A 21845-nucleotide genomic window follows, 5' to 3' on the forward strand; every position below is an offset into this window, starting at 1 on the left:
GCTGAGTATTCCATATTTGCTGGCATATTGAGTGCAGCACTGTCACAGCATCATCTTTTAGGATTTGAAATAGCTCAACTGGAATTCCATCATCTCCACTAGCTTTGTTCATAGCTAAGCATTGCTAAGCAATGACTTTGCATTCCAAGGTGTCTGGCTCTTAGGTGAGTGATCACACCATTGTGGTTATCTGGGTCATGAAGATTTTTTTTTTTTTTGGTATAGTTCTTGTGTGTATTCTTGCCACCTCTTCTTAATATCTTCTGCTTCTCTTAGGTTCATACAATTTCTGTCATTTATTGTGCCCATCTTTGCATGAAATGCTCCCTTGGGTATCTGTAATTTTCTTGAAAAAATCTCTAGTCTTTCCCATTCTATTGTTTTCCTCTATTTCTTTGCATTTATCACTGAGGAAGTCTTTCTTGCCTCTCCTTGCTATTCTTTGGAACTCTGCATTCAGATGGATATATCGTTCCTTTCCTCCTTTGCCTTTAGTGTCTCTTCTTTTCTCAGCTATTTGTAAGTCCTCCTAGACAACCACTTTGCCTTTTTTACATTTCTTTTTTAGGGGATTGTCTTGATCCCTGCCTCCTGTACATTGTCATGAACCTCTGTCCATAGTGAACATTGAACTATGGATGGAGGTTCGTGATGTTGTACAGGAGGCAGTGATCAAGTCCATCCCCAAGAAAAAAAAAAAACTGCCCTTAGCTTTAGAATTGACGTACAGCAGTTTGTATAGTATCTTGCACACAGTAGGTACTAATTAAATATTTGTCAAAAGAATGAACATAACAGCTTAACATCAATGGAAAGAATGGCTGATAAGCTCCAACCATAGAATCTCTAATCATAGAATTCTTTTTAAAGAAAAACAAAACCAAAACCCAAAGACAAATCTGCTTCAATTTTTTCTTTTGCATATGAATAATTCAGTTAAAAAAGAAAAAAAAAAACACTTTAAACATTTAAACCCTGCCAACCCAAAAGAAAATTTAAAAAGAGAAAAGCTAAGCTAGAGTGAGTCACTAGGCAGTCTTTTAAGAACAATCACATTAATAGCAACATGTCACAGGCAGAATTTGAAATCAAATTTCCTAGCCAGCAATTGATATGGTGATTAAAAATCACAAACGAACTTGGAATGATTATATTTGATATATTGCCTTTGGGGATATGATACCATAACAGGGTTTGTTACCATCAGTCTTCTGAGTCAGAAAGACAGCTGCAAAGGAATTGCTTTGTACTGCTGCCTGGAGATGAATCTAATGTTTTGTTTTCTATTATAATAACTATAAACTTGGGGCTTACTTATGTTGGCTCTCACAAGAACACTGATTTGATATCTTTTTTTGATGCTGTTGTTTAAATTTTTATATTTGGATAGCTTCTGGGAAAACAGAGCTAAGTAATCAAGAGAGAAAGCTTGAGGGGCCACTGTATAGATTTGTGCGTATAAATAGGTCTTGTATGTCTTTGTGATTTGCCATCCATGAATAATTGGGGACACTCAAAAGTTATAGGCAGAGGAAATAAACCTTTGAAAATTTGAAGTTTTGTCTCTGAAAACAAATTTTTCTTGATAAATTAGGTGCCTTAGTGACTGTGAGTCATCTCATGCCAGGACTTCATTCATTATTTTCAAATGGCTGCCACAGGGGAGATTCAATGCTGAGAAATTCAAACAGAAAATGAGCATGTCTTTAGGGGAACAAAGTTTCCAATTTGTATATAACTGCATATAATTTGTAATAGTATTACTCAAATCTAGAGCAAAGGAAATTATTAAATAGTGGAATTAAGAATATTGGCACAATTAATAATTGTGGAAAACAATTATTACTAGCTATCTAATGAAAACACAACTTTGCCTCAAAATAAAAGCTAATTTTTCTATATGCCCATTCAATTTAGTTAGGTCAACCATCAACTTAAATCAGGACTGAAATCAGTAAAATACAATCTTAAACTACACTCTGTATGCGGAAAACACTGTTATATATTGTTTATATATAGCAAAAAAGAACAAAACTGCATTTTATGTGCTCAAGTTTTATTAAAGTGATGTGACAAAATTATAATGCTAGATAAATAGTGTTTGTAGTGGAAGCCAGGGTAAATCTTGAAGTTACAGCAATTTTGTAATAGAAAAATCCATTATATAGGCCAATTGTAAAGATTACAATGAAGCAAAAAACACTGATTTGAAAACAAAAACAACAGCACAATATTTTCCTTTATGTCTGACTTTGGGTTAATACCATCTTGATTTCTGAATTACTGGATTGAGTCAGAATATGAACAGATACTGCTAAAACAGCTGCTTTGAGAACATCTTTATATACCAATAATGTTTACATTTTTACAAAACCTAATTTAATCCACACGTAGGCTGTATCTGCTTGCTATTCAATTTTTCAATACTACCTTTCCTCTATTACTACAATATTTAAGATGACTAGCTGAGTCCAATTTAACTAAAAAGAAGAAAAGTTTCCAAACACAGTGGAGACAGGTATGGTCTGAACAAAGAACACAAGAATCAGGAATGCATGGATACAAGTTCCAGAACTAAGAATGACTTCTTTCATGGTCTCATGTTAAACTTTTAAAATTCTGCCATCTGTCAAATGAGAAGAAATTGGCTATTTGCTGAATATGTTGAAGCAAAATAACTTGTTATGTTTAAAATGTCACATATATAGTAGGCATTAAGTTTTCACATTTGCAAAGCTCTTACATAAATAAGGTACAAATGATATCACTTTAAATTCCATCTATTAAACCCTATAAGATATATCATTGCATAGGTAACAGATCTGTTTTGATTTGTGGAGCAAGACTTTTTTTCTGACAATGCTAATATTGTCACCAACGGGAAATAAATCTTGCAACCCATCGTGTAATGAGGAAAGAATCTCAAAGTGTACGTACCACATTATCTGCAGATATTGCATGGTGGTTCTCTTCCTTATGAGCCCTTGCCTCATTTGGAACAACTTCATTTGACTCCTCTATGGAAACAAAGAAGGCCATAATTTCATTTTTCATTCCTTAAATCTTTATTGCAAACTTTTTTTTCAAAATAACTTTAATAATTTCTCTATTGTAAAAAGACACAAATGGCAATTCTACTTCAGTGTATTCTAAGAAAATAAGTGTGGATGGGTTCAAATTTAAAGATGGTCGTCACTGTGATGTTTATAATTGAAAAATCTGAAGCGTTTATATGGTTAACAATAGAGGCTTGGATAAATCATGTGGGGCTCATCCTTAAATAAATGCTATAAAAGAACTAAAAATGAAGTAGAAGAATAGTTGATATTAAAGAAAATCTTCATATCTATTGGAAAGAGAAAAACTGAAGGTGACAAAATCTACTATGTAGGTACACTGTGATCTTAATTTTGTTTAGGAGAAAAAGCATATATTTTCATGGAGAAAAAAAAGACTGACACTATTTACACCAAGGCATTGCCATTATTATTTCTGAATGGAATTACAGGCAACTTTTATTACTCTTCATTTTGTCTAATTTACTTGCTTTGATAATTCTTATTTTCTTTCATTTGCTTATTTATATTTAAATATTTTCTACAATAAAAATGTAGTGCTCATTTTAATAAGAAAAAAGTGATAAAAATAATTTTCAAATACATGATATAAAACTATAAATACAGTACATTTTCAAATTTGTAATAAAGGATGTGTATATGAGTATACACAGACACACATAAACAATCCTGTATATATGCAAAGAGAAAGCACTGGCATAAATATTTTCTCACCCCCATTTCAGGAATGTATATCACTGAGAGGTATGATTTTTTTTCTATTTTTTTTCATTTTATGTTGCAATATTTTCTATAATGAACGTGTATTCATTTTATGATCAAAAGTTAGTACTCTCATACTGTAGGGGGAGTGGCCAAGATGAGCTAACCTCCTCTCATGGACACACCAACATTGCAACTATTTACAGAGCAACTACCCTTGAGAGCAATATGAGAACAAGCAGAAAGTATTAACTACTGAAAATACAATGAAGGGGTCACAAGAAGAGGAATGAGAGGGGTGAAGACACAGTACAGTGAAGACCCATACCCTTGGGTAAGATAACAGGAGGATAACTATAATTGCAGAGATTCTCCCCCAAGGGGAGGGGTCTGAACCACACATTAGGCTCTCCAGTCTAGGAGTTTTGCACTGGGAAGATGAGCCCTCAGAATGTTTGACTTTGAAGTGCAGCAGGGCTTACATTCAAGAGAGTCAGAGGGCTGCGGGGAAAATACTCCATTCATAAAGGGTACACAAAATCTCACCCTCCAAGATCCGGGGCAGAAGCAGTCATTTGAAAGGAGCTTCAGTTCTGATCTTGAAAATCTTCCTGGAGGCAGGAGGCAAATGAAACTCCCCTTGGAAACATAGAAGCTAGCAGTAGCCATTTGTGGGAGTTCATCCCACCATAAGTACACTGGTGCTGGTAAGCACTATTTTGGAATCCCCCCTCTAGCTTATTCTTGCCAGGACTCACCCCACCCCCAGTTCTGAGATGCCCCAGGCCAAACAGCTAGCCAGGTGGGGACACAGTCTCACCCTCCAGCAGACTGACTGCTTTAGGAGTTCTTAAACTCCTAGTTGCTCCAGGACCTGGCCACATCTACCAGAATGCCCAGGACCTGGCCAAGGTCACCAGTGCACTTGCACTAACCCTAGGACTCCCAGGGCCCTGAAGCCAGAGACTGGGACCCAACTCTGTTCACCAGTGAATGGCACTTTTGACACTTTTATTCAACATGATATTGGAAGTCCTAACCACAGTAATCAGATAAGAAAAAGAAAAGATATCCAAATTTGAAAGGAACAAGGAAAATTGCTATTATTTAAAGATGTTAAGATACTGTACATAGAAAATGCTAAAGTGAAAGTGAAGTCACTCAGTCATGTCTGACTCTTTGAGATCCCATGGACTGTAGCCTACTAGGCTCCTCCATCCATGGGGTTTTCCAGGCAAGACTACTGGAGTGGGCTGTCCTTTCCTTCTCCAGGGGAGCTTCCTGACCCAGGGATTGAATCTGGGTCTCCTGCATTGCAGACAGATGCTTTACCATCTGAGCCACCTAAAGAAACCATCAAAAAGTACTAGGAATCATCAATGAATTTGGTAAAGTTGCAGGACAGACAATTAATATGCAGAGATCTGCTGTGTTTCTATACACTAACAGTGGATTAGCAGAAAGAGAACTTATGAAAACAATCCCATTCACAATCACATCAAGAAGCATAAATTACCAGGGAATATATCTAGCTAAGGAGGTAAAAGATCTATGCTCTAAAATTATAAGATACTGAAGAAAGAAATTGAAGATGACAAAACAAATGGAAAGAAATTCTGTGTTCATGGGTTGGAAGAATTAGTATTGTTAAAAGAACTATACTCTGCAAGGTAATCTACAGATTCAACATGTTCCCTAACAAAATACCAATGGCATTTTTTTTTTTTTTACCAATGGCATTTTTTAAAGAACTAGAAATATTTCTAAAATTAGTATGGAAACACAAACAACCCTGAATAGGAGAAACAATCTTAATAGAACAACAACAACAACAACAAAAGATATCATGCTCCGTGATTTCATACTATACTACAAAGCTACAGTATTCAACAGTAAGTTTCTATCACAAACACAGATACATAGATCAACAGAACCAAATAGAGAACCCAGAAACGAACCCACACTTATATGGGCAATTAACTTATGACAAGGGAGGCAAGAATATACAATGGAGAAAGTACAGCTTCTACAATAAATACTATTGAAAAAACTGGCCAGCTACTTTGAAAAGAATCAAAATAGACTATTTTCTCACAGCATATACAAAACCCAAAACAAATTAAAGATGTACCTGTAATATCTGAAACCATAAAACTTCTACAAGAAAACATAGGTAATTTGCTCCTTGATACCAGTTTCAGCAATATTTTTTGGATATATATCCTCAATCAAGGAAAACAAAAGTAAAAATAAACAAATAAGACTACATCAAAATAAAAGTTTTCACACAGTGAAGGAAACTCAATATAATGAAAAGGTCACCTACTGAAATGGGACAAATTATTTGCAAAGGATGTATCTGATAAGGGATTAAGATCCAAAATATACAAAGATCTCATAGAACTCGATATAAAAAATACAAACAACCCAATGAAAAACTGACATTTTTCAGTGAGTAGACATTTTTCCGAAGAAAACATACAGATGACCAACAAGAAAAGATGGTTAATATCACTAATCATCAGGGAAATGCAAATCACAACAGTGAGATATCACTTCACATCTGTCAGAATGCCTGTTATCAAGACAAGAAATAACAACTGTTGGCCAGGATGTGGAGAAAAGGGCACCCTCCTGCACTGTTGGTGGGAATGTACATTGGTGATGGCAGAAAATATGGATAACAGCATGAAGACTCCTCAAAAATTAAAAATAAAACTACCATGTAGTCTTGTTGCTGTTGTTCAGTTGCTCAGTCATGTCCAACTTCTTTGGACTGCAGCGTGCCAGGCCTTCCTGTCCTTCACCATCTCACTGAGCTTGCTCAGACTCATGTCCATGGTGTCAGTGATGCCAACCAACAATCTCATCTTCTATCATTCCCTTCTCTTCCTGCCTTCAATCTTTCCCAGCATCTGGGTCTTTTCTAATGAGTCTGCTCTTTGCATCAGGTGGCCAAAGTTTTAGAACTTGGGCTTCAGCATCAGTCCTTCGAATAGATATTCAGCTTTGATTTCCCTTAGGACTGACTGGTTTGATCTCTGTGCAATCCAAGGGACTCTCAAGAGTCTTCTCCAGCACCACAATTCAAAAGCATCAATACTTCAGTGCCCAGCCTTCTTCATGGTCCAACTCACATCTGTACATGACTACAGACCGTAGCTTTGACTATAGGAACCTTTGTCAGCAAAGTAATGTAACATGGCTGTGTGTTATAAATGAAAATTTTTAGGAGAGTAAATCCTAAGAGCTCTCATTGCAAGGAAAATTTGCTTTCTATTTCTTTAACATTTTTTTTCTATTTGAGGTGAGGGGCTTTTGCAAAACTTTTGTGGTAATCATTTGATGATGTATGCAATTCAAACCATTATGTTGTACACCTTTAACTTATACCGTGTTGTATGTCAATTATATTTCAACAAAACGAAAAAGAAGTTAGCAAACTGTAAATTTGAATGAGTAGTCAATGCCTGACTGTCACATTAAATAACAATAAAACAGCAATGAAATTAAAAAAAAAAAAACTCAGTAGTTTAAAAATGAGAAAAGAAAAAAATTAAAAAAAGAAAATCAATTCAGAAAGATCAGTCTACTAAAAAGCTTCATGCTGAGCTAGGAGAAGCGGCTAATTCACAGCATAGTGTACCTACAAGATAATCGTTTATCTTAGATTTCCTCCACCTCTACCCCTTATAAAAACAGATGAGTAATGTTTCTCTCTTTTATTTCTGAACACCATATCATGAACATTATTTGGATAAATTAGTGGAAGTTCTCAGTTCCTTGGTAATGAATAATTTATTTCACCAGAGAAAGCAGAACAAAATAGTTATCAGTTCTCCTAAGATTTTTTGAGTCCATCCCTTCCCATGGAAAGACATATGAGTCTCTGTACGAACATGGAGGATGACTAGGAGGTAGTCACTGCTCATCCAGGAACTCACATATGAGTGCATGGAGAACAAGAGATATTCAGGGAAAATTTACCAGAGTTTTAATACAAAGTCTACTATGAGCTCATTTTTTTTTTTTTTCTAGAAAAGAGTGGTTTCTAGGTTTCCAGTTCAAGATGGCATAATAGAAGGACATGTGCTCATCTCCCTCCTGCAAGAGGGCAAAAGCACCAAAATTGCAACCTAGTTGTTAAGCAATCATCTACAGGAGGACACTGGAACCCACTCCCCCTCCCCCCCAAAAAAGATACCCCAAGTCCAAAGTCAAAGAAAAAGCCACAACAGGACAGTAGGAGGGGCACAGTCACAGTAAAGCCAAATCCCATAGCCACCGGGTGGGTGGCTCACAAATTGGAAAACAATAATACCAAAGAATGTCTCCCAATGTTGTAAAGATTCTGAGCCTCACGTCAGGCTTCCCAGCCTGGAGATCCTGCAAAGGGACTGGGAATCCCCAGGTAATATGACTTTAAAGACCATCAGTGTTTGATTACAGACCTTCCACAGGACTGTGGGAAACAAAGACTCCATTCTTGGAGGGCATAAACAAAATCTTGTGCTCACCAAAACCAGGGAAAAAGAGCAGTGACTCCACAGGAGACTGAACTAGACTTACCTGCTAGTTTTGGAGGCTCTCCTCTGGAGTGTGGGTAGGCAGTGGCTAATTGCAGGGACAGGGGCACCGGCAGCAATAGTCCTGGAAGGTGCCTCTTGTTGTCAGTTCTCTTGGAAGTTGCCATTAACCCTACCATAGAGCCCGTAGACCCCAGAGCTGGGCCTTTTCAGGCCAATCAACCAACAGGGGGGGTAGAACAACCCCACTCATCAGCAGATAAGTAGATTAAAATTTTGTTCCATCAGAGTCTTATTCCACCAGAGCAAGACCCAGTTTTCCCAGTCCCTCCCATCAGGAAGCTTACACCAGCCTCTTAGTCTTATCCACCAGAGGGCAGACAGAAGAAGCAAGGAGAACCACAGTGGCTAGAATGAAAGTCACATTACAGAAAGTTATTGAGAATGAAAAAGTATAGAGTGATGTTCCAGTTGAAGGGCCAAGGTAAAATCCCAGAAAAACAAGTAAATGAAGTGGAGATAGGCAACTTTCCAGAAAAATAATTCAAAATAAAGATAGTGAGGATGATCTAGATTCTTGGAAACAGAATGGAGAAGATGCAAGAAATGTTTATCAAAGACCTAGGGGAACTAAAGAAAAAACAAACAGAGATGAACAATACACTAGATGGAATCAATAGCAGAATCACTCAGAAAGAAGAATGGATAAATGACCTGGATGACAGAAAGGTGGAAATCACTGCTGCAGAACAAAATATAGAAAAAAGAATGAAAAAACAAATGAAGACAGCCTAAGAGACCTGTGAAACAACTTTTAACACACCAACATTTGCATTACAGGGTGTCCCAGAAGGAGAAGAGAGAGAGAAGGGACCTAAAATATTTGAAGAGATAATAAAATAGTTGAAAACTTCCTTAACATGGGAGAAGAAATAGTCAACTAAGTCCAGGAAGCACAAAGTTTATCCCAGTCAGAATAAACCCAAGAAGGAACACACCAAGACACATAGTAATCAAAATGACAAAAATTAAACAAAATATTAAAAGCACCAAGGGAAAAATGACAGATAACATACAAGGGAACTCCCATAAGGTTATCAGCTGATTTCTCAACAGAAACTCTACAAGCCAGAAGGGAATAGTGCAATATAAAGTGATGAAAAGGACAAACCGGCAACCAATAATACTTTACCCAGCAAGACTCTCATTCAGACTTGATGGAGAAATCAAAAGCTTTCCAGATAAGCACAAATTAAGGAAATTCAGCACCACCAAGCAAGTTTTAACAAATGCTAAAGGAAATTCTCTAGGCAGGAAACACAAGAGAAAGAAAAGACCTACACAAAATAAACCCAAACAATTAAGAAAATGGTAATAAGATCATACATATCAATAATTACCTTAAATGTAAACAGATTAAATGCACCAATCAAAAGACAGATTGGCTGGACAGATGAAAACATGTGCATGTATGCACTTCTACTTATCACATCACTCTACTTAACCCCCCAAATTGTATGTATTTTTTTTTCTTTTCATTTATTTTTATTAGTTGGAGGCTAATTACTTCACAACATTTCAGTGGGTTTTGTCATACATTGACATGAATCAGTCATGGAGTTACATGTATTCCCTATCCCGATCCCCCCTCCCACTTTCCTCTCCACCCGATTCCTCTGGGTCTTCCCAGTCCACCAGGCCCGAGCACTTGTATGTAATGATTTTATATTGTTAGGTTAATTATGTTTCCATTATGGCTTGCAATTATAATGATCTTTTATTTTTCGTTTGGCTATTGATTGTGAAAACTGATGAACATCTTTTCCCATTGTGATTATGGAATTATTATTTGCTTAATAACTTTTGTCATGATTGGTCAACAAAAAATAATTGAATTATAAGTAAACAAACCTACCGTTTAATAGAAAGACCTGAATCACTTTTTAAAATACAGATGCATATCAGAAATATCTTGGAATTTTTTGAGAAATACAAATGCCCATGTATTTTTCCAAGCTCCAGATGTATTTCTAATGATCAGCCATGTTTAAAAACAACTGGACTATATGATGATCATTTACTTTTATCTAGCTTGTTTCACTTTTTCTATTGCATATTCAGTGCTCCCATTTCATTTAGTTTATGTTTCCAACTTCCCTATCTCTCTTTTGTTGTGTTCTTTCCCAAGTCTTTATCATGTGTAGTACAAAGGTTTTGATATACATCTGTATATAAATAATATGTATAATATATATTAGAAAAATTTTGAATTTTTTCATAGCTAAAGAATTTATGACATTTTGATTCCACTTGCTTGACTTAGTATGAATAGGATTCTAGATTTCTAATTTATATTCACTCAAAACTTTGATATAATTAATTCCATGCAAAATATATGGCATCTAGTATTGTTGCTAAAAGTCTAGAAAATTTATCATCTTAGTAATTTGTTTAAGAAAAACTTCTAATCCAAGTCTGAGAATATAAAGAAATACTATATTATAAAAAACCAGGAAATTAATATGTGATACAGTACTATTATTAACTAAAGTACAGGTTTTGTTCAAATTTCACACACAAAAAGAGTGGTTCCTAGATAAAGGAAACCTTATTCATTATTTTGACATTTCAAATCACTGCATTTCAAGCCCTGTGTAATCAGCAACTAAATTAAATAAAGCAAAGGAAAATTGTCATCAGATTTAGCTGCAGAGCTGGTATTAGTACTTGTGCCCTCAGAATAGGAATTATATTGTTCATCAGCTGATTATTACTGGTATCATTCCTTAGAGATTTGCCTTAAATTTCTGTACTCACTTGCTCATAACTGTACACGGTTCTGCTTTACTAGCAACATACTCACTCATTATTTGATTCTTTTGTAAGATACATATAAAATTATTTTTTAGGATTTCTAAAATAAAAAAGTATGGAATTATATAGCTGAATAAGGCACATTTTCTTTTGCTTACTGATAGCTTACATATTAGTGAAAGTTTGAAAGCTAAAAGCAGTCAATGTGTCTGGTTATTACTAAAAAAAAAAAAAAGCAACTCTCTTAATTGGGAAATAAATAAGTAGAATTACTAAAAAGTGAAAACTCTAGAGGGCATTCTATGTGGTAGCCACATGCTCACATTAAGTAATTGTACATAGAATTATCTTTCATGTGCACACCCACATACAAAATAGATACAGCTGAAGGAGGCCATTTATAAAAGTTAACGTTATGGATGTTAATTGTTCCTATACTTTAGACAGCTTGCCTCTCAGGATAGTATGAACTTTTTAGAGTTTGTCAACTACAAAATACATATTTGGTAGACATAAAACTTGAAATTAATGAACTGAGTCATCTATTACTTTTGCTAAAGTTTGCAGTTGGTTGGGTGGGGAGGGGTGAGGGACTTCCAAGGTGGCACAATGGTAAAAAAATCCACCTGCCAATGCAGGAGATGATGCAAGAGATGTGGATTCAATCCCTGTGTTGGGAAGATCCTCTGGAGTAGGAAATGGCAACCTGCTCCTGTATTCTTGCCTGGAAAATTCCTTGAACAGAGGATCCTGTTTAGCTACAGTCCATGAGGTCACAAAGAGTCTGACATGATTGAGCAACTGAGCACAAACTTAGGGGCAGGTGAATCCTGTTAACTTTTTCTTTATCAATCCCAACCACATCTTTCATTTTATCTCCACACATGGAAAGACAAAATAATGGGAGAAGCAAAGGTGGGAAGTAGAAGGTGGAAATTATAGGTAAGTCAGAAGCTCTGTATCAGGGAAGTACCTACTTTCCTAGAAGCAAAAGATAGACTTGAAACTGCTAAAAGATCATCAGCACTGTTTCATGACTTTGCCTAACCTTGCTTTTTACTGTGTTCTAAAAAATAATCCTTATTTTTGCTTACAGAGTTTTTTTCCTAGAATATTTTTAAGTGGTTTTGATTGTTTTTGAAATAAAAAATGTGAGCCCTGATTTAAAGACATTTTTTTCTTCTAAGACATTTAGAAGACTCTAACTCTATTGAAGCAAAAGCTGTGTTATAAAGGACTCTGAGTTTCAAGTAGTTAGTTTTTTGAAATATTATAGTATGTCAAGTTACTGTGCTTATCCTGCCTCTATATCTCTAAAATGTAATTAATGAAGACTCAAAGCAAGCATATATTTGACTACATTTTCATAACTGGAAACAAATATGGTTAGCATATTTTAAAGTTATTATATTAGTCTAGGCTGGATAATACAATTTACTTAATTGTCACAAAAAAAGGACACTGTTAAATTAAACACACTAGTATTCCCCATCAACAAAATGAAGACAATAACAGGAAATAACCAGTAGGAAACCTTAAAGAAAAAGACCCTTTTCAGTATTTGAAAATTCTTTCATGCTTTTATTTTGCAATTTCTGATGAGAATGCAAAAAATATTATGAAGCAGTGAAAAATAAGACACCAAGAGGAATTCTAGGCAATTTCATTTCCCATCAAGTGTTTTTTGATTCATGCATTAAATTCTCTCTCCATTTTCTCATTAGGTCTTGCTTACTATGCCAACTGTCTTGATAGCAGAGCATGCTATTAAATTACAAAGGATGCCCATGCAGTAGCAGTGGTCTATTAGCAGCCTTAAAATTAGCTCACTTTTCTTTCCAATTAATTATTATTATTATTATTTATTTTTTAAAATTCCCTTTTAGATGGGTAAGTTGGAGTTGGGCAATGAAACCCCCCTTAGGGGCTTTTGTAGTTTCCTTTTATCAGAATATTTCCACATAGCATTCCCACCCACACAGAGAAACACACAAATCTCTACTGCTCCTCTATCCCTCAAATAGCTGCCAGATATTATTCTCTAAGGATCTATTTAGAATCACTGAAAACATTCAAGTATTCTCAGGCACATGCAATTTGTAAAGACTAAAACAAGATAAAAATGGCTTCATGAACCAACTGAATTAGAATTAAGGGGTTTATAAATGATACAGTAGCTTCTCCTTTATTTTCCTTGCATCACAGTTTAGCTATACACTAAATTCTGTGCTAATATCTCCATCAATATAAAATGTTGAAGACAGAGAGACAGAATGAACCTGAAAATTCACAAAACTTTCCAAACACCTGATATTAAAATACATGATCCTCTCAACATTAACAGCTTTTATATCCCTTTCATTACTCAACCTACTGAATCTGCTTGCCTGCCCTTGCTATGTAACTGCTTTTTCTAAGAACACATGAACACCAAATTCAATGGCTTCTCATTCTTCTTTTTTAACTTCAATTTTTCCAATTTATTGAGGTATAATGTGTACACAAAAGCTGCACATAATTAATATATACAATTTGACGAGTTTGAATATGTATATATTTTTGTTATTACCACCACAATCCAGGTAATAAACATATCTATCACCTCTAAAAATTTATTTGTGTCCCTTTTTTTGTGTTACAGTTAACATGACTTACCCTCTTAAATTTTTAAGTATACCATCACTTATTGTATAATTATAATACCAACTAAAGCTGGATGATCAAAAAAGCAAGAGAGTTCCAGAAAAACATGCATTTCTGCTTTATTGACTATGCCAAAGCCTTTGACTGTGTGGATCACAATAAACTGTGGAAAATTCTGAAAGAGATGGGAATACCAGACCACCTGACCTGCCTCTTGAGAAACCTGTATGCAGGTCAGAAAGCAACAGCTAGAACTGGACATGGAACAACAGACTGGTTCCAAATAGGAAAAGGAGTACGTCAATGCTGTATGTTGTCACCCTGCTTATTTAACTTCTATGCAGAGTACATCCTAAGAAATTCTGGGCTGGATGAAGCATAAGCTGGAATCAAGATTGCTGGGAGAAATATCAATAACTTCAGATATGCAGATGACACCATCTTTATGGCAGAAAGTGAAAAGGAACTAAAAAGCCTCTTGATGAAAATGAAAGAGGAGAGTGAAAAAGTTGGCTTAAAGCTTCACATTCAGAAAACTAAGATCATGGCATCTGGTCCCATCACCTCATGGGAAATAGATGGGGAGAGAGTGGAAACAGTGTCAGACTTTATTTTGGGGGAGCTCCAAAATCACTGCAGATGGTGGTTGCAGCCATGAAAGTAAAAGAAGCTTACTCCTTGGAATGAAAGTGATGACCAACCTAGATAGCATGTTAAAAAGCAGAGACATTAGTTTGCCAACAAAGGTCCGTCTAGTCAAGGCTATGGTTTTTCCAGTGGTCATGTATGGATGTGACAGTAGGACAGTGAAGAAAGCTGAGCACCAAAAAATTGATGCTTTTGAACTGTGGTGTTGGAGAAGACTCTCGAGAGTCCCTTGGACTGCAAGGAGATCCAACCAGTCCATCCTAAAGGAGATCAGTCCTAGGTGTTCATTGAAGGATTGATGCTGAAGCTGAAATTCCAGTACTTTGGCCACCTCATGCGAAGAGTTGACTCATTGGGAAAGACCCTGATGCTGGGAGGGATTGGGGGCAGGAGGAGAAGGGGGCGACAGAGGATGAGATGGCTGGATGGCATCACCGACTTGATGGGCATGGGTTTGGGTAGACTCCGGGACTTGGTGACAGACAGGGAATCCTGGTGTGCTGCGATTCATGGGGTCGCAAAGAGTCAGAAACGACTGAGCGACTGAACTGAACTGAACTGAACTGAAAGGTACTGAGTTGTTCGGCAGTTCTCTGGAACTTACTCTTCTTGTGTAACTGTAACTTTATATCCATTGAACAAAAACTCCCCATATCTCTTTCCCTCCATTTCTTCTTACCACAGTTCTACTGTTCACTTATATACCTTTAACTATTTTAGATGTCTTATCCGAGAGGAACACTGTGCAACCCCCTTGGGGTGGCTGGACTCACCAGCCCATACAATAGTGCCAAGCAGCCAGAGGTGAGGAAAGGAGGGTGTGGGGAACTTGACAAGGTGCTAGTCAGGCTCTCTTGCCCCACACTCTTATGCCATCTCACCCCATGTTCTATAAACAATGACTATGCATGGTTATGTAACAGCTGCAATCACTTATAGCACTGCACATGCATGTCACGAGGTACCAGCTTGGTCACAGGCTACTTTTGATCTGTAAGTATATATAAGCTTCGTCTGAAAAGCCCTGGCTACTGCTGCACTGAGACTACATTGGGGCAGCATCATGGTTACATTATGTAAGGTTATGTCATGACTATGTTATGGCTATGTTATGGTTATGTTGTGGCTGCTGTATCAGCCAGGAGAGAGGCTGTATTATGTCCACCATGCCAGCCAGGGGAGAATAAAAGTGCCTGTAGTTCCTATAGCTCCTCACGTTTTCTTCCAATCTCTTAGCTCAAGCCTTGCCTACTCTGAATCCAGCAGACAGTGTGGGCCAGCAAGACAACTGGTATCACAAACAGGATCAGCAAGACAACTGGCATAGTCGGCAGGATACCCAGCAAGTAGAAGAGCCTGAGGCTCCACTGGATGGAGGAAGTCAGTGACCACCATATAACATGTGGTACCATGTGGCCACGATTCTCTCATGTGGGCTCCAGTGCAGCAGAAAGTAAAGCATGAGCAGCCTAGGGCCCATGGGGGGGGCATCCTCAAGGGGGCCCCCCAATGTAACTAAGTTCAAAACATATTGACCACATACTCAGGTGGAGATGGTTGACAGGTACTCAACTTCAACAAAAGCAAGGGGAACCCTTGGCAGCATGGCTCTTGCCACTTTGGGACACAAGAGTGGACAGTATCATACATGTTGGGTATGAAATAGAATGGATGGCATCTATAACCACTCAGCCCTCATTGAGACAAAGGTTGCAGAACCCTAGGTGTCTCATGAAAGGGGCACCGAACCAAAGGCACACCCTCATGGAATGGATTAACACTGCCATCTGCACCATGTGGTCAAACGTGGGAGAGCTCCTGGATACTGTGAATAGATGTCATACCTATGCCGAGTTGACCCAAGTGGTGAGAGACCTGGGCAGGAAGCAGTCGATATTTAAGTCAAATACCCGAGGCCCAGATGATGAGCATTTTACTGGCGGCATTTGAGACGCCATTTAGAACAATACCCTGTCCACCACTTTTGGATCTCTGCTATTCTTGCGCCCTATGTGGGGTTCACCATATATGAGGTGACCTCAATGTGCCTGAGAAATAGAGTGACAGTGACAGGCAAATGGAATTATAAGTGTGAAGACTTTGAAGGGGGCCAGAGCTGGCAAAGGCCCCGTCTGGGTAATGAGAATGCAAATGTGGGCTGTTTTGCTGCCAGTGGGAGTTGACAGATATAAAATGGATACATAGCCTAATGCTCTGCTCCTAGAGATATGGAGGTAACTGAGACGAGAGCAGCAGTTTATCAAGTTTGGGAAGCACCCACAGCAAAAGATGCTGAGGGTTCAGTGAAAAGATTACATGGCACCCAAGGATGTTCCTTTAGATGATGCTCTTTTTTGCTTTGAATAGGGCTTAGATCAAGGTGCCCTCCTGAAGAGCCCAAGTAGGAACCAGAGGCACCATGTAGAACTTGCAATTCACTGGTCACCAGCTAATGTAATGTAACCAGGGTAATGGCCCTGGTTGGCACTGGTGCTGAATGCAACCTTGTTTATTGCAAGCCAGAAGCTGTGTCCTTACTTTTGGAAATTGGATGGCTCCCTATGTGGAGTTATATGGTAAAGGCTGTGTCCTATGATGTGCTACTAACCTCTGATTCTCTTGAAGATTCAGAACAATATAAAAGCATTTGGAATCATGTGGGTGGGCTGTGAACACTGCAAAGATCCCCTCCTTGAAGGATTGGGCCTGAAGCTTATGGGAAGCTTTTCAAGTCCTTAATGAGAAACCTTGAAGGGTTGATGTTACCCCTTTGGAGGCTCTTCTGCATTGTACTGTTGCACTTATACAACTGCAAGTGACAACAACAGACATTCTGTCAAAGGTTGTATACAGAATCCAAGGTAGTATCCTGTTGCCAGGTTTAACCAAGATTTCACAAGGACAGACAGTGGACTGGATTTGGCCATGGAAGATAAAGGCACACCACATGCAGTGGGTAGCCATGAGGGCAAAGATTGCAACCAGGTTGTCCCCTGGAATCCGGTTGTGCACCTGGTTCCCTCGTGAGAGAGTTACCTGGCTGGGACTGCAGGGAGCCACCTCGGTTCTGAAAGGTGCACTTGCACACTCCCTGTGGCATACTAGTGAGTGAGTAACAGGCAGGAAGGCCAGGGTCTCCAAAAGGAGGAAATAGGCTACAAGTGTCAGACATTTTTTCTCTCTCTCTTAAGCGGCAGGAGGAAAGAAACTAGCGTTATATTTTTCTCCTTCTCTATACAAATTTAAAAAGAGGATTCTCTTAAAATTCTGTTACCATAATGACACCTGGTTCCACCTGAACTTAACTTTTTTCAAACCTTGAGCTAACCAATGCATTATTCTTATAGAAATGTTTGTCTTGCGCTATACTAATGTGCTATGAATTTACCCCAGACTCTGTCTTCAAGTTGGTTCTGCCTAAAGGCTCAGAACCAACTTGACAAACCAGTATGTTATACTCATACATTGTTCTCCTAATCTATGTTAATGAAACTATATATTTGTATGGAAATCTGCCTTTCTTCAAGATTCATGTCAATCATTTTATGGCCTGGGATGACTCACCTGGTGCCAAGGTTATCTCAGTGCATCTTGTGGGTGAGGGGCCTGGTGCCATTCTCTGAGTTTTGACACCTTTCCTTTCTTTAATTAGCAGACTGCTAGTAGCTATATAACATCCAGCTAAAGACTAACAGAGGGGCGCTCTTTCTGTCCCCTTCTGATGTCTATGTCAAAAGCTTTCTCTATCTCTTTTATGCTTTAATAAAACCTTATTACACCAAAGCTCTGAGTGATTAAGACTTGTCTCTGGCCCCAGTTTGAATTCTTCTCCTCCGGAGGCCAAGAATCCCAGTGTATTTCATGGTTAAGCAACAGCCTTTCACTATGAGTTCTCCTGTTATAGTTCATATAGAACCACTGGGTGTGAGCAATCAGGTAAACAATGTGTGGTACACAAAACCAGGTAAACCTCAGGTACCAGGAACTGTGGCAAGACACAAAGTTTGCATGCATTCTATTAGTTGGAAATGAATTGTCTATGCTGGTGCATTTGACCTCTTTGTCTTTCCACCCACAAGTGTGTCATGACCAGTATGATTGTAGATTGGGCACACACCTGCAAGACAGTACAAAATATGTTGGCATGTTGGGTCTGCACTGAGCTCCCTGTTGGAGCTTCACGGGACTCCCCTTCAGCATTCAGCCTATGACTATGGCTAATTGAACCTGGAAATGCAGCACTTCCTGGCCAGAGCAGAAGATGGCTGAGTGGAATGAGACAAAGCATGTGATCATACAAGATGTGCAGAAATGATGGAGTATGCCTTGCCCCCAAGGAGAACATGTACTATGGGATGGGTTTTCCTGGTTTCTGGCTGTGAGTGTTGAATTATGGGATATTGAACCCCTTTGTGTTGAAAAAAAGGGACTGTACTGAGCTGGCAGGATGGACACCCCCATCTCTTTGTGCTAATGTTAGCATTGATCAGGGCTATAGAGAAGCTAATAGTGTAACCCTTGTCCCTCATGGCACCTTATGGGTATGTGGGTCATATAGGTGGCCATACTTACATGGGAATTGGATTTGACAGTGCACTTGGGGCCAGCCCCAATATATGTATCTCTCCCACATTGATATATGTATCACCTTGATATATGTATCTCTCCCACATTGACCCGCCAATCGGGACACAGTCCATGCCTGGTACCAAGTAAAAAAGACCCTCTGGCGGTACTGCTTTGGGGCCCTGATTTTGCTTCAAGGAGTAGCTAAGGTTATTGAGGCACACGTTACTGCCCTTGCTTTGCATACTGCCCATGCTTTGAATTATACACACACCAAGCCTAAACTCCCAAATTGCATTTATAATCAAATCCCATACCCACCAGAGACACTCAGAGGGCTCAAACAATACCTTGTGTGCACCAGGACCCAGAGACCCCACAGAGATTGAACCATACCTGCCTTTGAGTGTTTGAGTGTCTCCTGCAGAGGTACAGGTCAATAGTGGCCTGCTGCAGGGGCAGGGGCTCTGGGTGCAGCAGACCTGGGTCACACAGCCTGTGACATAAGCCCTCTTGGAGGAAGTCTCCATTAACCCCACCATAGAGCCACTGAACAGACAACCCACAAACTGCAGAACAATTATACCAAAGAAACTCTTGCACTGTTAAGAAAGTTCTAGGAACAACAACAGATTTCCCAACCTGGGGATCTGGCAATGGGACTGAGAACCCCCAGGCAATGTGACTTTGGAGGCCAGTGAGATTCGATTATAGAACTTACACAGGACTGGGTAAACAGACACCTGAAGGGCACAAGCAAAACCTTGTGTGCACCAGGACCCAGGAGAAAGGATCAGTGATCCCACAAGAGACTGACCCAGACTTGCCTGTGAGTTTCCAGGAGTCTCCATCAGAGGTGTGGATCTGCAGTGGTCTGGTGCAGGGACAGGGACACTGAGTGCAACAATGTATGCATGGGACCATTTGAGGGAGGTTGCCATTATCTTCATTACACCCACCATAGTTTGGTCTCAGGTCAAACAACAAGGAAGGAACACAGTCCCCCCCCCCCCCATCAACAGAAAATTGGACTAAAGATTTACTGATCATGGCCCCGCCCATCAGAACAAGACCCAGTTTCTGCCAGTCAGTCTCTCCCATTAGGAAGCTTCCCTAAGCCTCTTATTTTTATCCATCAGAGGACAGGCAAAATGAAAACCACAATCACAGAAAACAAATCAAACTAATCACATGGACCACACAGCCTTATCTAACTCAATGAAACTATGCGCCATGCTGTGTATGGCCACACAAGATGGACAGGTAATGGTGGAGAGTTCTGACAAAACACACTCCACTGGAAAAGGGAATGGAAAACCACTTCAGTATTCTTGCCTTGAGAACCCCATAAATAGTATGAAAAGGCAAAAAGATAGGACACTGAAAGATGAACTATCTAGGTCGGTAGATCCCCAATATGCTACTGGAGAAGAGTGGAGAAATTATCCCAGAAAGAATGAAGAGACAGAGTCAAAGCAAAAACAGTGCCCAGTTGTGGATGTGACTAGTGATGGAAGTAAAGTCTGATGCTGTTAAGAACAATATTGCATAGGAACCTGGAATGTTAGGTCAATGAATTAAGGGAAATTGGACGTGGTCAAACTGGAGATTGCAAGAGTGAACATTGACATTTCAGGAATCAGTGAACTAAAATGGACTGGAATGGGCGAATTTAGTTCAGATGACCATTGCATCTACTACTGTGGACAAGAATCCCTTAGAAGAAATGGAGTAGCCCTAATAGTCAACAAAAGAGTCTGAAATGCAGTACTTGGGTGCAGTCTCAGAAATGACAGAATGATCTCTGTTCATTTCCAACACAAACCATAAAATATCACAGTAATCCAAGGTTATGTCTTAACCACTAATGCCAAAGAAGCTGAAGTTGACTGGTTCTATGACGACCTAAAGGTCTTCTAGAAATAACACCAAAGAAACATGTCCTTTTTTTTTTTCATTTATTTTTATTAGTTGGAGGCTAATTACTTTACAATATTGTAGTGGTTTTTGTCATACATTGACATGAATCAGCCATGGATTTACATGTATTCCCCATCCTGATCCCCCCTCCCGCCTCCCTCTCTACCCGATCCCTCTGGGTCTTTCCAGTGCACCAGGTCCGAGCACTTGTCTCATGCATTCAACCTGGGCTGACATGTCCTTTTTAATCATAGGGGACTGGAAGGCAAAAGTAGGAAGTCAAGAGATACCTGGAATAACAAGCAAGTTTGGCTTTGGAGTAAAAAATGAAGCAGGGCAAAGGCTAACAGAGTTTTGCCAAGAGAAGGCATTGGTCATAGCAAACACACTTCTCTAACAACACAACAGACAATTCTGCACATGGACATAATCAGATGGTCAATAAGAAAATCAGATTGATTACATTCTTTGCAGCTGAAGATGGAGAAGTTCTATACAATTAGTAAAAAGCAAGACTGTGAGCTGACTATTGTTTAGATCATGAGCTCCTTATTGAAAAATTCAGGCTGAAAATGAAGAAAGTAGGCAAAACCACTAAACCATTCAGGTATGACTTACATCAATTCCCTATGATTATACAGTAGAAGTGACAGATAGATTCAAGGGATTAAATCTGACAGAGTGCCTAAAGAACTATGGATGGAAGTTCATAACATTGTACAGGAGGCATTGACCAAAATCACTCCAAGATGGTTGTCTGAGGAGGCCTTACAACTATGTGAGAAGAGAAGAGAAGTGAAAGGCAAAGGAGAAGGGAAAGATATACCCAACTTAATGCAGAGTTCCAGAGAATAGCAAGAAGAGATAAGAAAGCCTTCTTAATTGAACAATGCAAAGGAATAGAGGGAAATATTAGAATGGGAAAGACTAGTGATCTCTTCAAGAAAAT

General features: G+C 38.7%; 1 protein-coding gene across 4 annotated transcripts in view; it reads right to left on the reverse strand.

Annotated features, from left to right (window-relative positions):
* Window positions 1–21845, reverse strand: part of HDX (highly divergent homeobox) — a 206092-nt gene that overhangs the window by 26125 nt on the left and 158122 nt on the right. For all 4 annotated transcript variants that reach the window (XM_070461781.1, XM_020880858.2, XM_020880857.2 and 1 more), the window contains one exon: window positions 2938–3017. In XM_070461781.1, coding sequence (XP_070317882.1) covers window positions 2938–3017 — 80 coding nt within the window. The remainder of the gene's footprint in view (window positions 1–2937; window positions 3018–21845) is intronic.

This window comes from Odocoileus virginianus, chromosome X (genome assembly GCF_023699985.2).
Source record: "Odocoileus virginianus isolate 20LAN1187 ecotype Illinois chromosome X, Ovbor_1.2, whole genome shotgun sequence".
In the NCBI taxonomy this organism is placed as follows: Eukaryota; Metazoa; Chordata; class Mammalia; order Artiodactyla; family Cervidae; genus Odocoileus; species Odocoileus virginianus.